General features: G+C 33.5%; 1 protein-coding gene across 2 annotated transcripts in view; it reads left to right on the top strand.

Moving 5' to 3' along the window:
- Positions 1 to 25,729, top strand: part of LOC149782429 (uncharacterized) — a 178,421-nt gene that overhangs the window by 31,780 nt on the left and 120,912 nt on the right. For both annotated transcript variants that reach the window (XM_089934876.1, XM_089934875.1), the window contains exons 3-5: positions 9,262 to 9,380; positions 11,330 to 11,453; positions 20,727 to 20,747. In XM_089934876.1, coding sequence (XP_089791002.1) covers positions 9,262 to 9,380; positions 11,330 to 11,453; positions 20,727 to 20,747 — 264 coding nt within the window. The remainder of the gene's footprint in view (positions 1 to 9,261; positions 9,381 to 11,329; positions 11,454 to 20,726; positions 20,748 to 25,729) is intronic.

Raw genomic sequence — 25,729 nt, forward strand, 5'->3', positions numbered from 1 at the left:
TACTGAAATTACAATTATTCAGCCGTGTATTATACTCGCGGGTCATTTTATCCAATTGTTCCTGTTGTTCAGCTATATTATTCATTTTCGCGATTATTTCGCTGTTATACTCGTTTAGCGATTTATCCATGTCATCGTTGATTCTGTTATTGATTTTTATAATCACCTGCTGTAGATTTTTATTGTCCTCGAGAATTTTGTCACAGCGGCTCTTTGTTTCATTTAGATCTTTTCGCAGTTGATTATTTTCTTCGGCCAGATTATCCAATGAAATTTGAGTTGATCTTAATTTATTTTTGTATTTTTTAATCTTTTCATGAATTACAGATGATGATTTAACCCTTTCATGAATTACAGGAGATGATTTGACATCTACAGGTGATTTGACATTTACATGTGATGATTTAACATCTACAGGTGATTTGACATCTACAAGTGATGATTTGACCCTTTCATGTAATTTAGCATCTACAGGTGATGATTTGACATCTGCAGGTGTTGAGTTGACATCTGCAAGTGTTGATTTGACATCTGCAGGAGATGATTTGACATCTACAGGAGATGATTTGACATCTACAGGTGATTTGACATCTACAGGTGATGATTTGGCCCTTTCATGTGATTTGACATCTACAGGTGTTGATTTGACATCTGCAGGTGATGATTTAATATTTTTCTTTTTTGTATGTGATTTGACAACTACAGGGGATGATTTGGGTTCCTCATTTTTATTTTTATTCCACAGCTCTTATAGCCGCGTATAGAAGATTTTATATTTATCAGCTATGCTCTTTGCAGACATTTTGCCGCTCAATGATTTTATTTCGCTCTCTTGTTTCTTAGTCAATATTGTCTGGTGTGGCATATATGTAATTTTTTCACAAAAAAACAAATTGAAAAAACAAAAATATATCGTCGCTTTTTATTACCATCGACCACACTGCAATGATATTACAAGTAATTCCCGAGTTCTCGGTGTTTCTCGTCATTGTTTTGTATAATAATTTTACCCTTACCGCGAGAGCATGTAACTTCAAAGTTACCTGCGTGGACATAAATCAGTGCGTTGTTGAACTTATCTTCGGGATGGTCATTAATTTCATTCCATCCGTGACGGCATTGACAAATGTTACAATAATGTCCTGGTTTTTGTTGATAAGTTGAATGTTTTACCTCTTTGAAACTAAGACAGTCCAGGAACAAAATCCAATACTACCTATTTCTTCACATACTCTGCTCCACCCTTCCTTAAGAGAGACTGCACTTCTTCTTGCAGTGATACCAGTTGAAACAAGTGGAAATTAATGGGGTCACTTGAAAGAGATGGAAGGTCCTAAAGAGAAGTATGTAACTCTCCGATATTGTGGAAAGAACCCACATATTTTTAGGAGCTCAATCAAGCCTCTGAAACAATAATTTGTCTGACACCAGCTGGAACATCAGGAAGAGGACTTTGCAGGAGAAGCCGATACTTTCTTGGGGTGGCTGTTCATTGGTAGGAGGATCCATATACTTCCTATTCAGGCCTCTCAACAAATGCTCCAAATTGCAGTGGTTCTCTCATTACAAACAGCAGATTGCGAGCAGAAATTTAATTTAAAAAAACAATATTGACACTGATCTTAACGTCAGAAACAGTGAATTTACTAATGAGTATTTAGACACAAATGGGCTTATGTAGATCATTTCTTGTTTTAAAGATTTAAAGTGATAAGAAGCAGAGGAGATTATATATAAGCTCAGCAAACACAATTTGGTATATAGATATTTTGTATATTATTGGTTGTCAATATTGTCCCCACTAATTACCCACTTTGGTCGGAGATGTGGGGGCTTCCCCTTCTTAAGAAAATTCCTGTATTTGAGTTCAAGATCAAGCCTTAGAATGTCATAAAAGAGTACTTCTTTATAAATGGGATAATTGACCGCTATGGTGGCCTTTTAGTTAAAGAGTCTACCTCTGTTCGAACCCCGGCCAAGTCATACCAAAGTCTTATAAAAATGGCACTAACAGCTGCCTTGCTAGGTGCTCAGCATTAAAAGGTTACTGTTAGGACTGGTTAGCTAGGTGTCAGGATAATGTAACATGTCTGCAGCATGACGCCCCAGTACTAGATATCACTATAAACTGCGACACTGCAGACATAGTGATATGACTGAAAAATTGTTAAAGCTACGTTAAAAATCCATATCAAACACACACACACACACACACACACACATTGGAACTTAGGTCATATCCTGGTCAAACTATTGTGTTAGGTTTTTATATAAGATTGTGAAGTAAATGCAATTCTTCATTCCTATTTTAAGTTCAGTTGTATTCAGAAATAATTTGAGAGGAATGATTTACCAGTATTTAAAAACTATTTGTTGGAATTTTTCAAAGTGCTCATCAATATATTTTAGTAATTTACTATTTTGTGATTATTGTGAATTCATTCAAAGACATTCTGGATTATATCATTATGATACATCAAGACTGGGGGCACATCTGCTCATCCAAGACTTGGCATATCAGCACATTCAATACTAGGATTCATTTGGACAACTATAATTTTGGACTTGTGATATAATGTTTAGGATTGTTTTGGTTCTAATTCACAATACTGTAAGTTGCGTTCAAATTTTCACCTTTTATTATAGGGAAATAAATTTTTTGAATTTTGCAAAACATCTTGTTTTGTTTTGTTTTTTTGTCACTTTGTTTAAGACCATAGAGTTTTAACAATGCCCAGACAGACAGATAATTTAATACAGTACCTTTCATGCTACATTGAAAACTGGGAGAGAAGATCTCATAGTAGAATAAGCATTGTGCGGTTTTCACAACAGATATTTTGAGCAAAAGTGTCTCCATAATACTAATCCTTTAACTCGTTTGGCCCCAGAGACATTTGTCATTTTCTCCTGAAATGGGGGTAAAACAAACATTTTGGAGTTTAATTCTGAATATATCCCAAAACATCTGCTTCTAAGCATAGACTGATGCCTAGTTGCACTTGAAACATTGTTTTTCATTTGCTATTTGTCTTCCACATATGCAGAAAGATTACAGTTGGAGTTATTTCTATTTATTTTTTGCTTATTGGAGACATCATTTTCATTCTGGCCACTTCATACTCCCAATCCCTAACGTATCCTACTTTCTGCAAAGGTTCACCTGTCTGTGTGCAGTTTTGACCAGTCTGCCTTAGATAATAGGCCATAAAGTCTAAAATCTAGACTCAAAATCCGATTCCAACAACGAGCCAATTATTGTTGTGCAAAAAAATTGGGTGTAATAGGATACGCTTTCCCCTCAGTATTTTTAATGAAAGTAGAAAGTCCAGTTTATTTGATATTATTGTAGGGCTAAAACTGTCCATTTTGATAATTGTAATACCACCTACTTTGGTGTATCTTAAATGACTTCATGCTACAGAGCTCGAAAGTAGGATACTGCCTCATCACGCATACAGCCAGGATTTCCAGGGGCTGAATTAATTAAAGACAGTGTGGTTAAATCATAATTGGAATTTTTATGACCATGGCAATACAGTGGCAATTTTGACAAATTCATAATTAAGTCTGATTTTTCTTTCAGTTGCAATTCTTATAAAATTAATAATCTTCTTATTCATTGTATGTATGCAGGGCTTAGATATGGTTGTTTAGGATTTTTGGACCTGGTAATAAGTGGCTACCCTATGCCGACACCACATGGTTTTCAGCAAATTCCAACTTTTCAGTAGGCAATATGCTCAGACTTCACAGATCAACATAGATATTAAATATCAAAATAGGGTGGGAAAAGTAAAATGAAACTTGAACTAACCATCTTTGACATTCACTTTTACAGTACACAGATTTACACTGTGCCATTTTGAAGTAACATGATTTGTAAAATACTCATGTTTTAACCCTTTAGGTAAGATTAAATCTCAATTAACTGAATTAACTTGGAGTATATGAACATTGCCAAATTATGCAGATTTCATTATATATATATATATATATATATATATATATATATATATATATATATATATATATATATATATATATATATATATATATATATATATATATATATATATATATATAGTTACGAGTTTATACTCTTAAAATAAGTAACAGAAAAGAGTGAAGACAACAAGCTTTGTAAAATTTAACAAATAATGTATTTCCAAAGAACACAAAAGTGGAAAATGAGAAAAAGAACTTACGGTATTAAAGACACAAATCCTAGTAATTTAAAGTCGAGAATAAAATTCAGTTCAAGTCCCGAAGAGATGCAAAAATTGAAGGTGATGATGTGCCTCTTATAGCCTGTGAAGTGTCTTGTTGAATCATATAAGTATTTATCCAGGTTTGAATTCGGTATAAATGTCTTTATCCAATAATTTATCAGAGCACTTTAGTATTTCCAAAGAAAATAATCACTTGAATTCAGTAATTTGAAGGAGATAAAATTCAGCCCAAACTGGTCACAACATAATGAAACTTTCAGTGCTAGATGTTAAAGTACAACTGGTAAAATCCTCACAGTCACAAGATAATGCAGTTCTCTGCTTGACCTCAGGTCACAATTAGCATTTTCTGAAAACAACCATTACCTAATGGAAATTAACCTTCTAGAATGATCTAATCAGCCTTGTTTATTTACAAATCAGTAGCCTACAAAATTCACTTAGGAATTTCAAAGGCTCTGACAATCATCAACATATTTACTCCTTTGTTTACCTGAATAATAATCCTAATAATAAGCTCATACACATACAGTATAATGAAGCTATTATTAGTTGTTTACATAAATGAAATTTGAAAAAAATTAGTTGAGACAAGGAAAATCGAACTCTAGTTTCGACAAGGTCAATTGCAGCATACAATATTACATTACAATAGCATGTAATGAAATAAAAAAATGTAACAAACAAACACTTAAATTAAATATACATAGCAATATATACAGTTACATTGGAAGCAACGTACATCACCTTTCCTGAGCTGTAACGAGCAGATTCCAAGTTGTGCAGCTCAGGAGGAATTCTTGATTCAAGAGGCAAGTTTGTGATACATACTTTATATATGAAAGTGAACCAGTTTGGGGTCCATATTATTAAGCAGCCAACAGTCTCTTTATACATGGAGTTGTACATGCTCTTGGGTTAGAAATACAATAGTCTTGAATTCCTGTAAATTCTCTTTGGCTAGTAGAGTGTCAGTTTCAGTCCCATTGAGGGTGTTCCTCTTTTATTTTAAAAAATATTTTGTTCAATTTTGACATCATTAAGAGGGGTTGTACCACATTATGACATTTACATAAATTAAATTTATTAAAAAAAAATCAGTTGGGTCAAGGAGAAATGAACTCAGTTTTGGAAAAAGTTAATTTCAGTATACAATATTACATTACAATTGCATGTAATGAAATAAAACAAATTAACTTCACAAACAAACAATTAAATTAAATATACATAACAATATATACAGTTACATTGGAAGCAACCTTCATCACCTTTCCTGAGTTGTAACAAGCAGACTCCAATTTGTGCAGCTCAGGAGGAATTCTTGATTCAAAAAGCAAGTTTGTGATAATCATTCATACTTTATTTATATATATATATATATATATATATATATATATATATATATATATATATATATATATATATATATATATATAAATGTACCAGTTTCAAGTCCTTATCATTAAACAGCCAACAGTCTCCTTATACATGGAGGTGTATATGCTCTTGGGTTAGAAATAGAATAGTCTTGAATTCCTGTGAATTCTCTGTGGCTAGTAGAGCGTCAGTTTCAGTCCCATTGAGGATGTTCCTCTTTTATTTTAAAATAATATTTTATTTTTCTTCAATTTTGACATCATTAAGTTGGGTTGTACTACATTATGACATCATCAAGCTGTTGCAGGACGACTGGTCCGAGACAGATTGTAGAAAGATAGGGATTGCAAATTCACCAGATTTATGTCTCAAATAAAGGTTTATGGTCCAAGGTAAAATACAATTATTTCACTACAAGTAGATTGTGAGTGCAGTAAATGGAGTTCAATTAAAAACTTGACAGATTGTTTTTACATAGTAACAGCAAGCTTTTTTAAATATGACATGAACGAGTCATGGACATGTTTTTCAATCAATTTTGACTAGTTTGGTAGTCTCGGTAGTTATCGGCATCATCCTTAGAACCAGATTTGTGAATAGGAGTACTGTTACTTTTGCAATTTTCCATATTTTAGGAACAGATTAGATAGCAATACTTAAATTGATTATGAATGTTATGCTTTCTACAATAGCAGAGGCAGAAGATTTAATGAGTCATGGACCAATCTGATCAAATCATGTAGCTTTCTTGGTGTCAAGTTCACTGAGACATTTTTTAACAAAGCTTTTTGATACTGGTGGGATAGAGAAACATACCTCCTAAGAGATGTTGCTGTTGTAGAACTTTTACAGTTCGTTAAAGTTGTTTTATATCACAGGCTCTTTTAACTTTGTGGTAATGATGGTGAAAAAATCATTGAAAACATTTGCAATGTCAGTGTCATCAGTGACTAGGGTGTCATTTACCAGAAGTGAGTGGATTTTATTTGTCTCATCTTTGTATGTTCCCGCAGTGAATTCATTGAAGACGTTCCAAATGGAGCTTGTGTTGCTCTATTTGTTTTCGCAATGACTGACAATACGTTTTTTTAGCTTTTTTAATCATAATTGTTATTTTATTTTTCCATACTTTATATTGCATCTAGGATTTCAGTAGTAAGCCAATTAGGTTGAATTTCAGTCTTTACTCGATGTACTTTCAGTGGTGTATGCTTAGAGACTACATCCATAAATAAGTCAGTCCACACCCTCAGGGCTTCATCTATGTCGTCCAAATTTTGGTTCATATTCCATGGAACTTTATATAGGTCATTGAGAAATTGTTCTTCATTAAATGTTTTGAACGATCTGTAAGTGATTGTTTTGTGTATTTTTCTTATTGTTCTTGCATTTAACCTTTCTTGTCAGAAAAGTAGGATAGTGGTCACTAAGACCAACATTCGGTACATTAACCCTTTATCACATACAACCGTCTTTGGACGCCTCTTCAAAAGTCGCATCCAAGCGCTTTTTGACTATTATACAAAAGTCCCATGGAAGCGCCTTTTGACGTCGGCTGTAAACATCAGCCATTTTAAGCCGGTTTTCGTAGCGCCACCTTCGGGGAAAACCCCTTATTAGATACTACATTCATTTTTGCGAATGACAGTTACGTCAAATCACGTGGTCACTGTTTATGTACTGGTCGATATCTGGTATTTAGAGTAACTGGGTCGTAATCTCCACTCTCCAATATGGCGGTCGCGGATTTCATTCAGTACTTACGAAGTTTTCATGATTAGAATCACAACTATGAAAGATTCATTAACTTAGGTAAAGGATTTGATATTGATATAGGCTGCAATTAGTGTTTATAAATTATCAAATTTAGATGGCTTAGTGATGTAGACACAGACAAAAAATTTGTGAATTTCGAGTATGAGAAATGGCAGCTACGGTTGGTCACACGGCCTCACTGACATGACGGTGAACAAGTTCTCTCCAGATTTTAAAGCACATAACAAATTCTTCTGTGATAAATAATTACACAGCTATAGGAATCGGACTTTACTCTTAAATTGTTCCACATATAGTAGATGTGTACCAAAAATGTAAAATGGTTAAAATTGTATGTGCTTTAGCAATGATGTCAAAGTAGTTAAAAGGAAATACAATTTTATCTTGAATTTCTACAAATTATTTTAGCCAGGCGAGCTCTAGTCCATTTGGGTCCTGTTTTATCTGATTTTGCCATGCAGTCATTCTTGGCATTGTTGAGATATATTTTGCCTAAAATGTGTGGTCCATCACAACAGTGCATTTATATTTTTGAAAATTCAGTCCATGTAAACAGTTTTAGTCATAAATGACAGGTGGTCACTCATTGTAGAGGTCACTCAAATCAGGTTGGGTTTCTTTTTTTCTGAATGAGCATAGCCTTTTTACTTGCTTGATTACCCCAATGCAACTAGAATTTACTTGTACTTTCTTAGGGTTCTTGGGCATCAGTTGGTATCATTGAATATATTTTTTGAAGCTGTTTGAAAAAGATTTCAAAACTGACATATCATTAAATCTCCTCTGTTAATTGATATATTTAGTTTCAGTGAAATTATTCGAATGGCCATTGTTGTGCCATTGTGGATTGCCAAACTGAATGTCGAGTACATCACTGTATTGAATAATGAATCGAAAGTAGTTGTTTTGTTCTTAACAGATAGGATGGTCATTGATACAAAATAACATTTGTAGTCCTAAAACTCAACTTCTTATGCGGGAAAAAAATATATCACATGGTTTCTGATCTTTTATTTTAAAGGAAAACAAATGAAATCTGATTATGGAAATTCAAATAATTACTTAGATATTTTGTCTCTTGGCCAGGAGATTGGGATTTTTACTAATTTTCTATAATACCCCAGAAACTGTTCTGTTAAGACCATAAAAACGTATAAAATGCATTATGCTTGTTTGTTTGTAGTATAATATCTACTGATTGTTAAAGAGAGCAACATTGAAGGTATACAGACTCTTACCTATAAACCTTTTGAGTTTCTTGGGGCCTGTACATAATTTATTGATGGACTGATTAATTGGTTAGTATTTAATGGCATATCGTCATGTAGAAAGTTATATTGTAAAGAGGTAGTGAAAATGCCTTACCGAGAGACACATCATGCCAAACAACCCAGCCTGCTCTGTATTTAGGCATGTACTCCTTTAGATTGCAAGTTTGTCACAAAAGCCAATGAGTCATCACATTTATTGATGTGGATGAACCACCATGCTGACATTTTGTTCAAACTATTTTAGCTGCTTTAATACATGTCGCTCCCACAAATGTTTCAGATGAGTAAAACTTGTTTTATAATGATGTAGGATGAGCTGTTATTAGACTGTCAGATGACCATAATGAATAAATATTAATGCAAATTCATTGTCAGGCTGGCTAATTTAGTGGTGAATTCATGCAAGTAAATAAAACATATATAACATGTTACTTAGTATGGATAAGAACTTTGTTTCATTTAACGTCCATGTAGTCCAAAGTCATTATTTAAAATGACGGATGAACTGTGTAAAAAGTTTACTTTTTCCTTTTGACTCATCTTCAGTTTTTTAGCAAAAAACATTGTGCCTTTGATGTAATTATACAAGCTTTTTAAATTTTCAGTTGGTCCACTGGCTCCAGCATCGTCTTCAGACTGTGCAGTCAATTCCAGCCAATCAGGCAACACAGTTACATGTACCATTAATGGAAATTGTTGTACACCTCCTTTAAATCTTTCCTGGGTAAATTTTACATTAAGTTTTTACACTTTTATACACCTTAATGTTGAAGGATCTTTTGTAAATTGTCTATTCCCTGAAATCTCTGTGATATCCAGGGATTTGGCATTGAAAATCCTGCTGTGATTTATTGGGAAAATTGGGATAATTATTTAGCATAAATGGATAGGAAGACAGGCTGCCATTAAATATTTTGTGTTTATAATTTTAGATGGAATCTATAATAGTTATATGAAATCCATTCAGTTTGCAAGAAATCTTAGTCCTTTGCCATACATATCATGACCATTCTGGTATAAACATCCAAATATATATAGATTTAGACATTTAAAAAATCACTTCTAGAAATAAAAGAAGCAGTCATATATATATATATATATATATATATATATATATATATATATATATATATATATATATATATATATAGTCTAGATGCTTCTCAGTGAAAGTGGTTCTGATTGGGCATCTAATATAGCCACCTCAAAAATATTGTTATCACTACTCGTGAATGCATGGTCAGACCTACATGGGGTTTTAACTAAACGAGTTCGTATGATGCTTAAATGAAAATGGTGTTGATCTGCTGTCCAGTATGGCTGACATCTTAAAATCATATTATTGCAACTCAACTTGAACGGAAATAATGTTGATGTCATGTTTTCAGCATAATACTTCATATGATGTTGGGTTTAAGTGAAAATGTCATGTGACATCCATTATGGCCACCATAGTAGCATTTTCTGTTTTATTGTTAGATTAGAACATGCATTGTGTGAAAGTTGGTGGGAATAAGCTAAAACACTTTAATTACTCATTTTGAATGTACTTTGGGCAGGATTTTTCATGTGAATATCATTAAATAATAGTGATCTATGTCAACTGTAACAATGTCTGACCAGATGAAAAATCACACATTTTGACATTCTCCATCCATTAACTTGGCAAAGGTCCAACTGATCAAGATGTATGAAAACTCATTGCAATGGAAATATTACTGAAAAGTGTCACTGAACATGAAAAAAAGACATTAAGAATGTGAGGGCTAAATGTGTGAAACTGCAACATAATACATTAATAATATATACCCATGTGGTAAGTAGTTTGCATCAGGTGCCTGTGCATAAAATGAAGTAGTTTTATTTGCAGCATGTTCTACACTGACAACAAGTTGGAAAATTTAGCATAGGTTATTTATAAGTGATACATGACAAAAGTTAAGTAATGCTGAACATTGGTGCTTGTTAGTATTAAAAATGCACTCAGATTACTTCTCAAGATGCAGTTCTACATCTATCCATCCCAGCGACAAGCATGAAGAAAAGTTTTACTTGGCTCAGCTAAGATTTACTGGAGAAGTGGACCAGCAGTTTTCTAGGCCCTTGTTTGAATATATACTCAGTTCAAAAATGTATTCCACTGTAAAAGCTTTATTAAGTCAGTTTAGACGCTTTAATATTACATTAAGCCACAGAATAAACATAATGTTTCAAACACATATTTCAGTTATATTTTCATACTTTACAAATAATTCTCAAGAAAATGTTGAGCTGATAACTTTATTCAGTGTTGAAACATTTTTAAAGGCTTTAACAATAATCCCCTTCATGAAAATGTTTTCTAATGCTATTTTTTGTCAATGCAAACCATTACCATATATATTTTTGATCGTTTTTATGATGAAAAAATTTGCCAGAACAGCCATTATGTGATATTTTAGAACTTTTTCCCTCAAAAAACTGTGTAATCATTGAGGAGGTAACTTTTGAATTGCTGAAGCAGAACATTAGATTCCGTACAAAATAAACTTTTTTCATGTGCATAAACTATAAGACTTAAATATTGGCCTTTTTTGTGAAGATCTCAAATTTAGTAATGTGCAATAGGCAAGCTTTCATGATGCAAAGACTTTGAACTTTCTTGTATTTTTTTATTTCTTTTATTTACATCAGACCAAATCCAAGCCGTCTGAATGTACGGTCACAGGAACATACCAGTACTGTGATACAAGTGCTGCTCTCACATCATGTTATTCTGGGAGTAGTAATGGTTTCTGTATACTGCTAAAATGTACAAGTAAGTACAGTACCTTTCTTTTGCATTGCAGTCATGTAGACATAATGCATCATGGGATACACATCTGACATATTAATCTCAATTTTAAGTGTGTCTATGGATGACGAAATACTAAGACTTCTCCACACATGTTAGAAGTTCAAACAAAAGAATTCTGAACATGAGCTTTAAAAGTTCTGGAGTTTGGACAGAATTACAGAAAAATTTCAAGAAATGTTGCCAAAAGTCATCTCTTAAAGCTAACAGATGTGTTCTCTATCCAGTGGGTGCGGTTACTGTGTATACCCCTGTAAGTATGATTTTTAGCGAGAGAGGGAGAGAGAGAGATGCTTCATCTCATCATTATCAGCTGAACATACACATTTCCATGTTCTAAAGAAAATTTTGTTATAGATATAACCCAGAATCAAATTTTAGTCGCAATGCTTATGAAACTATATTCCATTTACCAAAGGCTGATTGACACCTTTTGCAATAAGGTTACGCTTTTACTTTATTCAGAGAAATCTGAACAAACTTACATTATACTGACTTGATGAGACCTTGTTGATCTTCTCTTGAACAGAGATTAAAAAGTAATCCTCTGAGGTACAATTACATTTCTGATGACAGCCGCTACTGTCAAAAAAAAAGAGAAAACACTGAATTTGCACTAAAATGTGAATCACACGTTTAGTCCTTGAACAATAATGACCCGGTCATGAGGCTGAATATACATATACATAGCTATAAATGTCAGTCCAATTCTGACTGCATTTATACTGTACAGGAATGGACAATTAAATAAAAAAAAATTCTGATTGGGGCATTTTTTAGTTATTTCATTGATTACAAGATAAAATTGTTCAAATAATAATATAAAATCCTTTGGAAACTTAAATGGTCTCTCCCCAATAAAGAGCGGATAATCTACAGAAAACAAGATTGAAAACACTGTTATAAAAGTAGCATCAGAAGACTATGTCAATTTCAACAAGGAGAAAGGTGCATTTCTAACACTAAGCCATGTGACTTGGCATGTTGTAGTTTATAGCTCAAATTACGGTCCTATCATTAACATCGGAAGTTGTTAATTGTTTCTAATTAATGTGACCGCAGCTTATTGTTCAAATGAATAATACTGTAGAATATTGTCAGATCTTAAAGTAAATTTAAGTTATTATGTTTGGTTTTGTCCATTGTGTCCTATTATTATTTGTTCGTTCTTGTAAGGAAAAATATAAAAACAACACTTTTATCATCATGGAAAAATTAGTCACTCATAGAAATGATGTGTCAGTAACCTAATTGTAATAAACATTTAAGATATTTAATTATTTCAGTGCATTTTCCTGTTGTTTGTAAGCTATGGGCTATTGAGACAAAAAATAAAACATTCAATCCAATTTCTTTCAATAGAATTTAGTGGATATTTTTATTTGCTTTAACATTTTGCAGCTCAGATGGATTCATGGGATTGATTCCATATCACTCGTGATTGTGATGGATCAATAAAATGATGGCTATCAAATTTACATTTCTCTATCATGATGTAGTGACTTCACACGCATAAAAGACCTATCAGTAGCAGTAATATCAAGTTTGGTCTCTACATTTATGTCAAATGGATCTATCTAGAGTATATTTAGCACAATTTATATTTTTAAAATCTCTATTGTGGTATCAAAATATACAGACATATTACTTTCCTTATTTCTATTACAATTTGCGCAATATACTTTGTTAAGTATCATATGAAATTCAAGATTAATGCACTCTCTGCAGTGAACAGAGCGATAGTGAATGATGGATGTCAAACATTTTAGAACACAATCGCATTCATATTTGACCGATGTGGAACAATATTGCACAAGTTCCAATGGTTACTCCCTGCATGAGATGGGCCTTATTAGGTCGAGTTCCTTTGGGGTAGGGTGTCAAAAATCTCAAAAGTCCCCTAAATTTCCTTATAAGTGCACCAAAGCAAAAGTCTATGTGTGTAGTTACTCAGAGTGTGTATAATACCCAATAAACACAAGAATTAAACGATGGTCAAATTTCAAGTGGCAAGTGACTGCATTTCTGTGTGAACAATGTTGGGGTGGGGGCTGATCCGGCCGTGACGAGTTCCCTATCATATATTGTACTATTTCTATTGACATCCAGTGAGGGATGATTTAAACTTGAGATTTGTATTACAAAAGAACACCATGCCATTCCTTTTCTTATTTGAAATTAATTTATTTTGTGATGAACGAAAGAACAAAATATATCCTGATTGGAAAGAACAATTTAGCCCCATAAATTAAATGGCCTTGCAAGATAATTTTTATACTGTAGAAGATAAATGCAGTATGCCTCTCGTCAAGTCATTGTACAAATTTGTTTAGATTTCTGTGAATAAAATAGACTCGTAAAAATGTTTTAAAAGAAGTTGATCGATATTCTCCAAAAACACAGAATAAAAAGACTTTTTTTTACTTTATTTTTATTGTGCCAATATATTTTGATAGAAATTAAAATCATTTGATTGTTGAAATGGAAGCGGATTCTAAATCATGCATGACGTCTATGTCTTTTCATGGGAGGTCATCATTGATTGATTATTCAAATGTCAATCACTAAAACTTACATTGTAATTCACTGGCCCATAATTTGAGCTGCATTTATTAAGTGCAACAATAGTCTACGTCAAAACCGCTCCGGTGGCCTAGTGGTTAGAGCGTCCGCCTTGGATGAGGGAGGTCGTGGGTTGGATCCCCGGCCGAGTCATACCAAAGACTTACAAAAACGATACTAACAGCTGCCTCGCTTGGCGCTCAACATTAAGAGGTTAGTGTTAGGACTGGTCGGCCCGGTGTCAGGATAATGTGTCTGGGTGGGACATCATGCTATATGTCTGCGGCATGATGCCCCAGTGCTAGACATCACTATAAACTGCCACATTGCAGACATCGTAGCGATATGACTGAAAAATTGTTAAAGCTACGTTAAAAATCCAAATCACATAAACACATCACAGTCTACGTCGAACTCAGGTTTTGCATTCTTCAGTTAGTAAAATATTGATGCCGTGATGTCATTGCAAGTAATAGTGAAATTTCTTATCATCCTTGAACATAGCTGTTACAAAAGATATATTTTACATTTAATTACAAGAGGACACATTAAATTTATGGTGATTACAATTAAAAGGAACTAAAAGATAGATCTAGAACACAAATTTTAATTGATAATTTTTTTTTATTTCATTGGTATTTATTTATTAAAGTACAGCCTCCACTAGGCATATATGACATTTTCATTTATGAAAATTTCCTTGAATATTGTTAATTGTGGTGTACTAAGATGTGGTTTGAAAAAAAAAATGTAACACATTATATTACTTTTTATTAAAAGTTGATATTTCATAATATATATTAATATTTCCAGGTCCTATCTACCGTTTTCAGTGATAAAATGAGTGATATATAAAAGTTTCACTTATCAGTTTTGTTCGCGATTTTTTTAAAAGTTCAACAGATAGGGATAAATTTAGGGGTAATTTTTGGTTTAAAAATAGTGATGTATACCTGACCCCACATTATATGCGGGTTCGTGAGTTATCAAGGGAGTGGTGTATGTACAAAAGCACAACAAGGCACAAATGCAACCTATACAGAACAGGAAAAGGCGAGTCTTGAAAAAGCACTTTCAGATAAAGACTCAAAATGCTTCTGGAGACTTTTAAAATGTCCAATTTCATGCGTGGAGTAATTAACATCACTAGTACCAGTACATCTCTGAATTATGTAACATACAATATAATGATGGAACAAAATTTTAGAGTAAACGGAACATCTGAAAGATTAGTTGCATAACTAATTTTCGCCATGAAAATCTGGATGGTAAAATAACTGAATCAAAAGTACAACATGCTATAAAACATACAAAGTCAGGAAAATCAGATGGAATTGATGACATTTTGAATGATTTTATTTTAAAGCAACAGGAAATATGACGGTACCTATCTTATGTACACTTCAAAATGTTACAAAGCCAATATAAAAGTCAAACCATTCCTTCTTGAATTTGGAATAATTTTTTCATATGCTTTTGAAGGGGCTTTTTATCGGAAAATATAATATCCACACCAATTTTTGTCATCATAAATCAATACTCTATTAACCTAAAACTCATTTTCGTTAATAGACATTTAAAATAATTGACTGAAATTTGATGCTGTAAAAGAACTGGTGCACTGTTAATTGTAGCCTTCAGTTTGTCAAAATATTCCTGATAATTATCAGACCAATGAAACTTGGATTTCTTACGCAACAAATTGTCTCAAGTCCAGCAGTTATAAAACATTTAAGTAAGATGGATGTAATTAATGTTTAGAGCACCAGGCTGTTGAATGACATGATTGTTTTGTGCAGCTAGAATCTGACATGAGTAGTGATATAAAAAAAGTTTAATTTTTGCGTAAAATTGGCAAAAGAAACGTAGTGGCTAGAGAACCATTTTGAATTATTTATTGTATAATTAGCTACACTGTTTATTCCAAAATGTCACATTACATACATGTACCATTCATTTCTTGTGTGGAACAGTCACAGTACAAAACGATCATGTCACGATATATGATGTAAGCATCTTTATATGAGGACTGTAATTGGAGGAAAAAATTTCCTCAAAAAGAGTTTGTTTTGCAGCAAAGATGATGGGGCCTTAACTTCGTACGTATAGTTCTCATTGGAGGAAAGAAAATAAGTTAAAAATGCCTGGGCTATCATTTAAACAGAGATGTTAACCCCTACCAGATGTAGAATATGTAATTAATGTATCTGATTAAAGGTCACCTGTCACCTATATTGTTCAAACGTGTGATATTATTATAGTTATAAATAAAACGCACTGGTTATGTATGCATGCCATACAAATGTTTAATTAGACTTAAAACTCCGCTTTATAAAATGAAAAAAATTATTCGGCAATCTCCGTAAACAATTGGTAGTTTCCACGTACCAAAATCGGATATGACGTATATTTATCCCTTCTATTCAACCTAGTCATTCAAGTGCCTAATTTCCCCACGTACATGTCAATGTGATATAGCGTACGATCATGCTTTTGTACAGCAAATATGGTGCACTGTGTTGCATATGGATGTAACCAAAAGAGTGGTGATGGGGAAAAAGCGTTCTTTCTTTTTCCGAAAAACCATGTTTACCAGAAAAAAGTGTATTTGATCTTGGGGATCGAATAGGGGAGGAATGGGAAAGTTGTATCATTTATGTCGTATTATAGTGAATTTGGCCCAAAGACAATTTGGCCCAACTCGAAATACAATTCGGCCAAACTTAACAATAGTTTGTATATTCTTTTTCTTCAACAAAAAAGTAGATGTTATGTAAGATAGATTTTAGGGAAAAAAACTAAGTTTAAATAAACTATTTTGATACTCTTTGAACGAAAATAATCATACTTCGTAACGTATATATTTATGAGATAAAACACAAAATGACATAGCTTGCCTGTTCTAATTAAAATATTTATATACATTTGTTATGCTAACAAATAATTATATGCATCTGCACAACGACATTCTCAAGTTAAGTCTTCTGGTCAAGTTATCAATAATCATTTATAAACAAAAATACGTAACAGATAATATTTTACATAATACGTATACATTTTGCTAAGGGTAGTGTACATGAGATATTATAACAAATATACTTAATTTTAGGCTTCACGTTGTAACACAGCTGCATACAATACATACTAGATTACACATGAGAGAGAGAGAATAATGTTGAGCATTTCGTCAGTATTTATTTGCTGCAGTATGAAGCTCTTTCCAGTTAATTTTATTGCTTCTTTTTATTTTTCAAGTTGTCTTAGTGTTTGCGTGCGTAAATTGAAAGCTTGTCATTACTGGTCAATATCGTCAATCATATTTGCTCCATTATTCCGTACAAATTAGAAAGGAAATAATTTTGTGTTTAGGTTGGCCTCCCCCCCCCCCCACGGTACAAAATAAATTGATAAACGTACACTTGTTTGAAAATAAAATGAAAGAAATTAACCTTGCATTGTTATCATATATTACGTCTTTATTCATCATGTGAAAATTATTTTTAAAAAATATATATCCACGAACTCCATATATGTAGCGTATGCCGGCTTTCATATGCATACTTAGTGTAGTGTGTATTGCTTATGTCAAATAACAAAATCGCAAATGAGACTAAAGTATCATCCGATTGCTTGAAGGTACCTGCCATTTATACATGATAAGTTACTTATTGCAAACTGACCCAGATTGTATTGTATCCAGGTTAACTATAAGTCGGTATCTCGCAAATAAAAAAAAAATTATTTTAAAATACATTCAATATGAGTGCAAATGATAATCGTTTTGCTAGCATGGGATACAAAAGTATTATTAAAGCAAATTGTTATTGTGTATAATATTTGCCCTGCAAACGTCAGTTATGATTACATATGGCAAACAAATAGAAGCCCGGGTGATAAACACAACTGGCATGGCGCAATAAACTCATTGTTTAAACTTACCGACAGAATATCAGATATATAGGTTATTTTGTTACAATGCAAACCAACCCCAGAAAATTGACTTTGGCATCTTTTTAGTGTGCCGATTTTTTCTTCTGAAGTCGGCCGAGAAAAGAAAGTCAAGTTTGGTTCCTTTGGATTCTTTAAGTGTGCCGATTTCTTTCATCTTTTTGTATTTTGTCTGCTGACACCGGGAAGCCAGCATTGATTCTTTTTACCTGTATTAACTGGAATTTTCAAAATAAATTGAAACAATGGAACAGCTTTGAAAGCGACACAATCTAGTGCATCGTGCACGCATACCGATATAAGGCTGAACAGTAAATTAATTTTCATTAGTTTCATCGAAAATATTTCCTATCCATAGTTTATAGTGTTTTATTTTTTGACAACAAGAAGCATGTACTTCGTCCTGTAGGGATACATGTACATCATTTCCGGTTGCGTCCTCTGTAGGTTGAAAATCATAACTATTGGGAAGTAACAGCATTGTATGCTTCTATTTCGAGTAATTAAATTATTATTTCTTCTTTACACTTGATAATTTTCTTGTTTTTTATTCGAGTATGACTATTTTTAATCATGCAATGCAAGTCTGATATAAATAGGGAAATGTTGAGTATGGCCGGTGACCTTTAATGTTGTTACCAGAGAACTCTGGATCAGATTGGATGACTTCTGTTACATGATATATATTGAACACAGTTTGTATTGGATTCAGGATGGTTCAAATGCTTTAGACACTGGGGTCTCCTTCTTACTTTTAATGTCCCTAAGATGTTCCCGTATTTTCACTTCGAATTCTATTTTTGTTTCACCTGCATTTTGTTTCCCACTGAAATGACAGGTAGGTAAGTAAATAACGTTATGTCTATTACAGTGACCTACTAGCTTGCAAGTATATTTGACAATTGTAAAGGTGCTTCTAAATATTTTACATTGTAACTTTTTCATGCGAAAAATGCAGTTAATAGTATCACAGTCCAATACTTTGTGACTGATTTACATGCAAAATCTTGATGTTTACAGGAAAGGTTGGCTCTTATTGATTGCTAGATATAAAACCAATCCTCTATGCCAAGACTGGAGGATTTTGAAACATATCTACCACAATCAGGATGACAGTGGGATATAGAGTACCAGTACCATTTATAATAGGGCTAATATACTCTGACATGTGGCTTTCAAATTATCAAATGGATTGGGTGGCCAGTTGTCTCGAAGATACCTTCTCACCTTTTGATGGGATGTATCAGACTTGCTGAGTTAAATCTATGGGTACAATTAAGACTGGTAAATTATTTCAAAGTTTCAATTGTTCCATGAGGATACAGATTTGCAGAAAATGACAGTGAAAGTAAGACTGGTTAGTTGTTTCAAGGTTTCATATTGTTCCATGAGGATACAAATTGCAGAAAATGACAATGTCCATTATGATCAATTAATAAAGGCTTCTACCTCCAATAAATGACTTTTATATGACTTAATAGTGAACTGTAGATGAAACAAGAATTAATATTTTTTTATATCTATACTGTACTTGTACTGCCTGACATTTTACTTTATTACCTATGTAACTTATAAGTAACCTGTAAGTCACCAGTTATTGACGATATGTCAGAATAAATTGTTTCCACAAGGGCAATTTTGCTTTTACATCACAATGACAAGTTAATGACAAATTAACAGGCATTATTCCGTTCATAATGTCAGGATACTGAATCATGTGATTTTTCATGGCAAATGTTGAATTTAGCCACAGGTCTCTTAATAAATTCACTTTGTTCAAAGGAATTTTGACTGTGTCATTATGAAAAGCGTTCAGATTTACAGCCAATAATAAGAAAGTCATTGTTGTTGAAATTAACGATTTAAGGTTCAGTATTTTATACATGACTGTTACAAGTGGCAGCAGTCTATTGTCTTTATATAAAGAATACAGAGAAATTTTTCATGAAGTTTTGCTATGGCTCCTTTTTCCACCATTTTTATCATAACAAAGTGCACATAAATGTCTGTAACACATTAACCCCTAGTGACGACTTAACGGGGCAGGAGGTAGTAGCCTACTGCCGAGCTCTGTAGTTTCATGGTCGTGCATGATACACTAAAGTGGATGGTATTATATAAAGTTAGAAAGATGTAGCTATACAATGATACCAAATAATCTGGAATATCTATTTGCACTACAAAATACAGATTAAAATACATTATTTTTTGGTCAAATCTTTTTCGAACCAAAGTTCGCCCATGGTCAGAATCCAATTTGTGACAGGATTATAGACTTTTTGGTCTCAGATCTAATGCAAACCGGTATGAACTGCAAACAGACAGATGACCCATTGCAAAAAGTAGGATGAGATGGGCATTTGGAAAAAAGAGTGGTCTCGATACAAAAATAATGGCTCCGTTTAGAAAAGAAAAGTACCGCCAACATTTACCCTTCTGCTCATGCGCGAGTCAAATAGCCAATGAAAAATGATGTTTCTAACACAACTAGGCAGTATGTAATTGAAAGATTGCCAGGGATTTGGTGTTTTTGAATCTATTCAGAAATAGTTTTAAAATGTGTTTCCTACTCGATTTTCAGGCGAAAATGACAACAACAAAAAAACTCCAGGGGTTCATGTGTTAACAGTTCATTGGCATTTTGTTGCCAGTACACTATGATTTATTAGTACAGCTTAGACTTTGTTTTAATTAAATATTTATTTAAATCTTTTTTTTTTCTTACAGTTAAATCTCCAACAACACCTGGTAAGTTTGGTGCTGCTACATAATTCACATTAGTAAGGACGTTTAAGTACAAAACTTATTTAGTAATTAGTTTAATTTCATCCTTAAATGTACTTGTAGAAACATGTGAGTGATTTTTGTTACCTTCAAGCCTAATGTCATATTGGCAAATAATGTTTCTATCTGACGTGTGTAAGACATTATCCATCTTACATAATATTTCATGTGATTTGCAGTTAGCTGCCTCACATCAACATTGTTTTCAAACCCATGACATTTTTTAATGGAGCTTGCAATCCCATCGTGTACCCATTGCTGGACAAAAGATCTGTGTCCATTTACCATACACACAGATTGAGATTTTCCTCCGTAAGATTTGTGTCCATTTACCATGCACACAGATTGAGATTTTCCTCCGTAAGATTTATGTAACTTGTGAACAACGTAAAGCAGATTGTGATCAGACATGGTATATAAGCTGATATCATGAAGTTGGGAACAGCATATTAATGAGGTGATCTTGTATGCAATTGGCTGCGCTTCTTGCCACACTTGTGGTCTTATTTCTGATTAGATTTGGTATGAAAGATGATATCATCAAGATTTCAGTTATATTAGATTATTGTTTGTAGCATGTATGAAGTTTGAGATCAGATTCTAGTAATTGTATATTGATAGCATGCATACAAGGGTTATATTATATACCAGTTTTACATGAAGTGAAAAAATGTACTCACTTTCAAGAACTGTTCAAATATGTCACAACAGATGTTGTAGATATATTGTTTCATGTGCTTTTATCTGTTTTGTTTGTGTCAGACTGTAAGCAAAATGTTTGACATGTCATTCAACACTTGAATCACATCTGGTACCGGTTACATACATTATCCTATTACATCCATTCATACCATACTCTCTCTTACTGGATAATAGATACGATTTCTCTAATAATTTGTTACATACCACCTTTTGAAACCATGACAGTCCTTTCAGAATGTAATTTTACTGGAAACGTAAGTACTGTATACCCATATTATGACGTTATGACTTAACATAGATTCCCACTGACCCAAAGAAGATAGGTGTTGTAGTTGCTGTTTAGTTTGACGATGACCATGACATCAAAAATTGTTTGGTTTCTATGTATGTGAGTCGCTGATCAGGCCAATTTGTGCTAGCTTGACTGACCATGGTAAGAGATGCTGCTTAGGTGAGCTTGTTCAGGAGAGGACATGCAGCAGTTCCGAGATTTACACTGCACACAGTTTGTAGCATCAGGTGGAACGATCCTGTGCGAGATCTTCTGATGACTCAGGGTCAGTGCTAAAGTTTTTCAAAGATGACTTGCAGGAATCTTTCAAGCATTTAGTTTGACCACCCAAAGAACATTTGCCCTCCTTCAGCTTGTCTTCGAAGATCTTTGGTAGTCGGTCTTCTGACATCCTGGTGACATTGCCTGCCCATCGCAACTGTTTTTCAGAGTTTTTGTGATGCTGGTCGTTCATAGCAGTGTTTGTCAAAACAATATGGACTGTGCTTGCAGACCATCATAAGCAGTCCTTGATAAATCTTAAATTATTTTTAATTCTATTTTTGTGATGGTGTCATTCATGCTACTGTAACATAAATACGCCTAATTTTGCTTTAAAGTTGTCTCTGGTTGCAAAGGTGGTCGCTTATAACAGTTCATTTTTATAATAAAATCAATCCATGTGTGATGATTATGTTTGCAAATAACAAAATAATTGGGGGAGGGACTCATAGTAGTGTTCACTCAAGACAGATAGACAGACAGACAGATAAATAGACAATTTTTTTACCAGCATTAAAATGGCAATATATTCATGACATTTTATATAAAAGCATTTAACGGTGATATAACAAGTGGTGACAAAATAAAACATTGCTATACCAAATTTTTATTAAATATACTGGAAAACGTGACATGTTGGTTGTTATTGCTATAGGGTTTAACACCATTTTTCAGCACACGATAGGCTATACATGGCGGCCAGTATTAATGGTGGAGGAAGAACCCAGGAAAACCCCAGAAAGAACCACCGACCCACGAGAAGCTACTGGCAATCTTTCTCACATACCCACATAGGCTGAATCCAAGACTCGAACCCACCTATCATGTTGGGTTCTGGATTTACTGGTGCTTTAGTGATAGTCATATTTTTCCAATAGAAACTGGTTTCCTTTCAAACCATAACAATAATTTCAGAAAACTACTTTAGAATTTCACCCAACAACAGTATTGAAATCCATTCTGCTGTTATCAATTGACAACATGTTGACTTGTTATCTCGATAATACATAACACATAATCAATGGGCATCTACAGTACATTCATGTGTTAAGGTATTTCTGGATCAGGTCTACAAATAAGTCCTGGAGAAAGATGATACAAGTTAGTTGTTGTTGCTAGTCTCTTTTTTCCTAATATGGACCTATGCTATGTTTTGTTTTAATGGCATCATGTGCTGATATACCATGACACAGACCAGGTGGTGTGACAAACAGCTATAATATCTATATTGTACAGACTCTGGGACAGACATGCAATTATCATGTCCAGACAAATTCAGAAAAAAGGGTTAACACTGTTTTGTCTTGTATTTGATGGCCATAAAATGTTCAGAAAACTTGGCAAATAATTTTAATGACAACACCTATATTAATTGTTCAACAAGGAGATATGTGTGTGTGCATGTGTGTGTGTGATTTGGATTTTTAATGTAACTTTAACAATTCTCCAGTCATATCATTATGATGTCTGTACTGTGACAGTTTATAGTGATGTCTAGCACTGGGGCATCATGCTGCAGACATGTAATATCATTTCCCACCCAGTCGCATTATCCTTAAACCAGGCTGACCAGTCATGACACTAACCTTTAAATGCTGAGCACCCAGTGAGGCAGCTGTTTGTAACATTTTTATGTATTGGTATGACTGAGCTGGGGTTGAAACCCGTGACCTCCTGCATCCAAAGTGGGTGCTTTAACCACTTGGACACCGGAACGGTCTCCAACAAGGAAATAATATGTAAACAGTTTCATAGATAAAGAAATCATAGACAAGTTGATGTAAAGGTATTTGAGAATTCATATAACTTGTGTACAGTTGCTAAGAATATGTGCTGGTCAGATCCTTTGTAATGGATTCATACATGGACTGTTTTCAGGAAGGGATAAATGACACCAACATTAACAGTTAATACACAGTTTAGCAACTATGAGCTTTAAACTAGTTCTTTCACCTCTAAAGCTTCAGTAATTGTGAAGTTTTCATTGAAATGCTGTCAAATACTTACTGCTCAAGTAAGCTATATGAGACCCACTCATTCATCTTTTTAATATTATCTGATGAATCTGACAGTAGCATACCTTATGATTTACATAGCATATAAAATAAATAGTTCCACCATGCCTTAGTACTCTGGCAAGACTCAAATATTTTGGTGCGGTACACCTGTTCAACAGGAATCCTCATTGAACACTTCCGACTATGCATCTTAACAAATTACAGATATTACAGTGTAAGTGATGGGAAGCTACACATTGAATAAGATGCTTGACAATTTATTAAATGGCATTTATACTGTAAATTTATCAACACTTGCATTGTTGTTGAAGTGTCCTGCACCAACCTGGTGTATCTCAGTTTTGAAAACTGCTGTATCTTGTGCAAAATTAATACTTCTAGCACTCCATGGTCCTAATTAAACATGATTGTGCTGTCAATATTCATACATGGAACAGTGGCTTATTTTATCGAAATATGAGATGAGATCTTTTTTTATTTTGTTGGAACTTTATTCTTTTCATACAAGACCATTGGCTCAAGGACAAAAAAATTCATTGAAGAAGATATTTATACCACATACATTAAAAATAACATAACCTTTAAAAGTGTTGTTATAAAACAATTTGATACACAAATACTGTTGATATATAAAATTGCGATCCACCCATGGTGCATTATTAATGCACGTTATAAACATTTTTTCAGTTCTACACAGGCTTGATCAATGACGAATTTTATCAGTGTTTAATTACTAATGATATAAAGAAGAAAATATTAATCCCTGTTTTCTAAATTAATTAAACATGGTACACAATTTTATCAAAATTCTTTCTGTTTTCCCTTCTCTTTTTCTCTTTCTCTCTCTCATACATGACGGACAAAATAGGCGGAAATCTATAGAAAGAGAAAGAAATTAGAATGATGTCTCTGGTGGCCTTAGTGGTTATAGCATCTACCTCTGATGCAAGAGGTCACAGTTTTAAGCCCTGGACAAGTCATACCAAAGACTTTAAAGTAGCAGCTGCCTTGTTTGGCGCTCAACAGTAAGAGGTTAGTGTTAGGACCGGTCAGCCTGGTGTCAAGATAATGTGACTAGACGGGACATGATGCTACATATCTGCATCATGATGCTCTAGTGCTAAACATCACAATAAACTGTCACACTGCATACATCATAATGATATGACTGGAAAATTCGTAAAGCTACATTAAAAATCCTAATCATACACACACAGAAATTGGGCTTGATAAAACCATTGAAAGCGAGCTTACACCAAGTAACCTAAATTAACCTGTGTTTTCGTAATGGTACATGTACACTTTCCTTGATATGTTTGTACAGTGTTCACAATACCAATGACAAAAAGATGCAGATGTGTTGTCTAGACAATATGGTAAATTTACTGGTTATGAGGGACACACATACTGTAATTGTTTACTGCTGTTTTCACTTTATTTTAAAACTTATAATACGGTTCTAAATACAGATTATTTTTAAATATTAAAATATCCAAAAGCCGCTCTCCCTCATCTAGCGCATTCTCACTATGTAGGTTGGTCAGGCAGCATACATTTCAACCAATAGAGAAATATAGAACCCACAAAAATTACCTTATGGTAAATCTCCCCCAAATCCCCACACCACCTCTCTCTCTCTCTTTTGTTCATTGTATCAAGATATGGCAGAACAT

Source organism: Sinohyriopsis cumingii, chromosome 15 (genome assembly GCF_028554795.1).
Source record: "Sinohyriopsis cumingii isolate HCF-2022 chromosome 15, ASM2855479v2, whole genome shotgun sequence".
In the NCBI taxonomy this organism is placed as follows: domain Eukaryota; kingdom Metazoa; phylum Mollusca; class Bivalvia; order Unionida; family Unionidae; genus Sinohyriopsis; species Sinohyriopsis cumingii.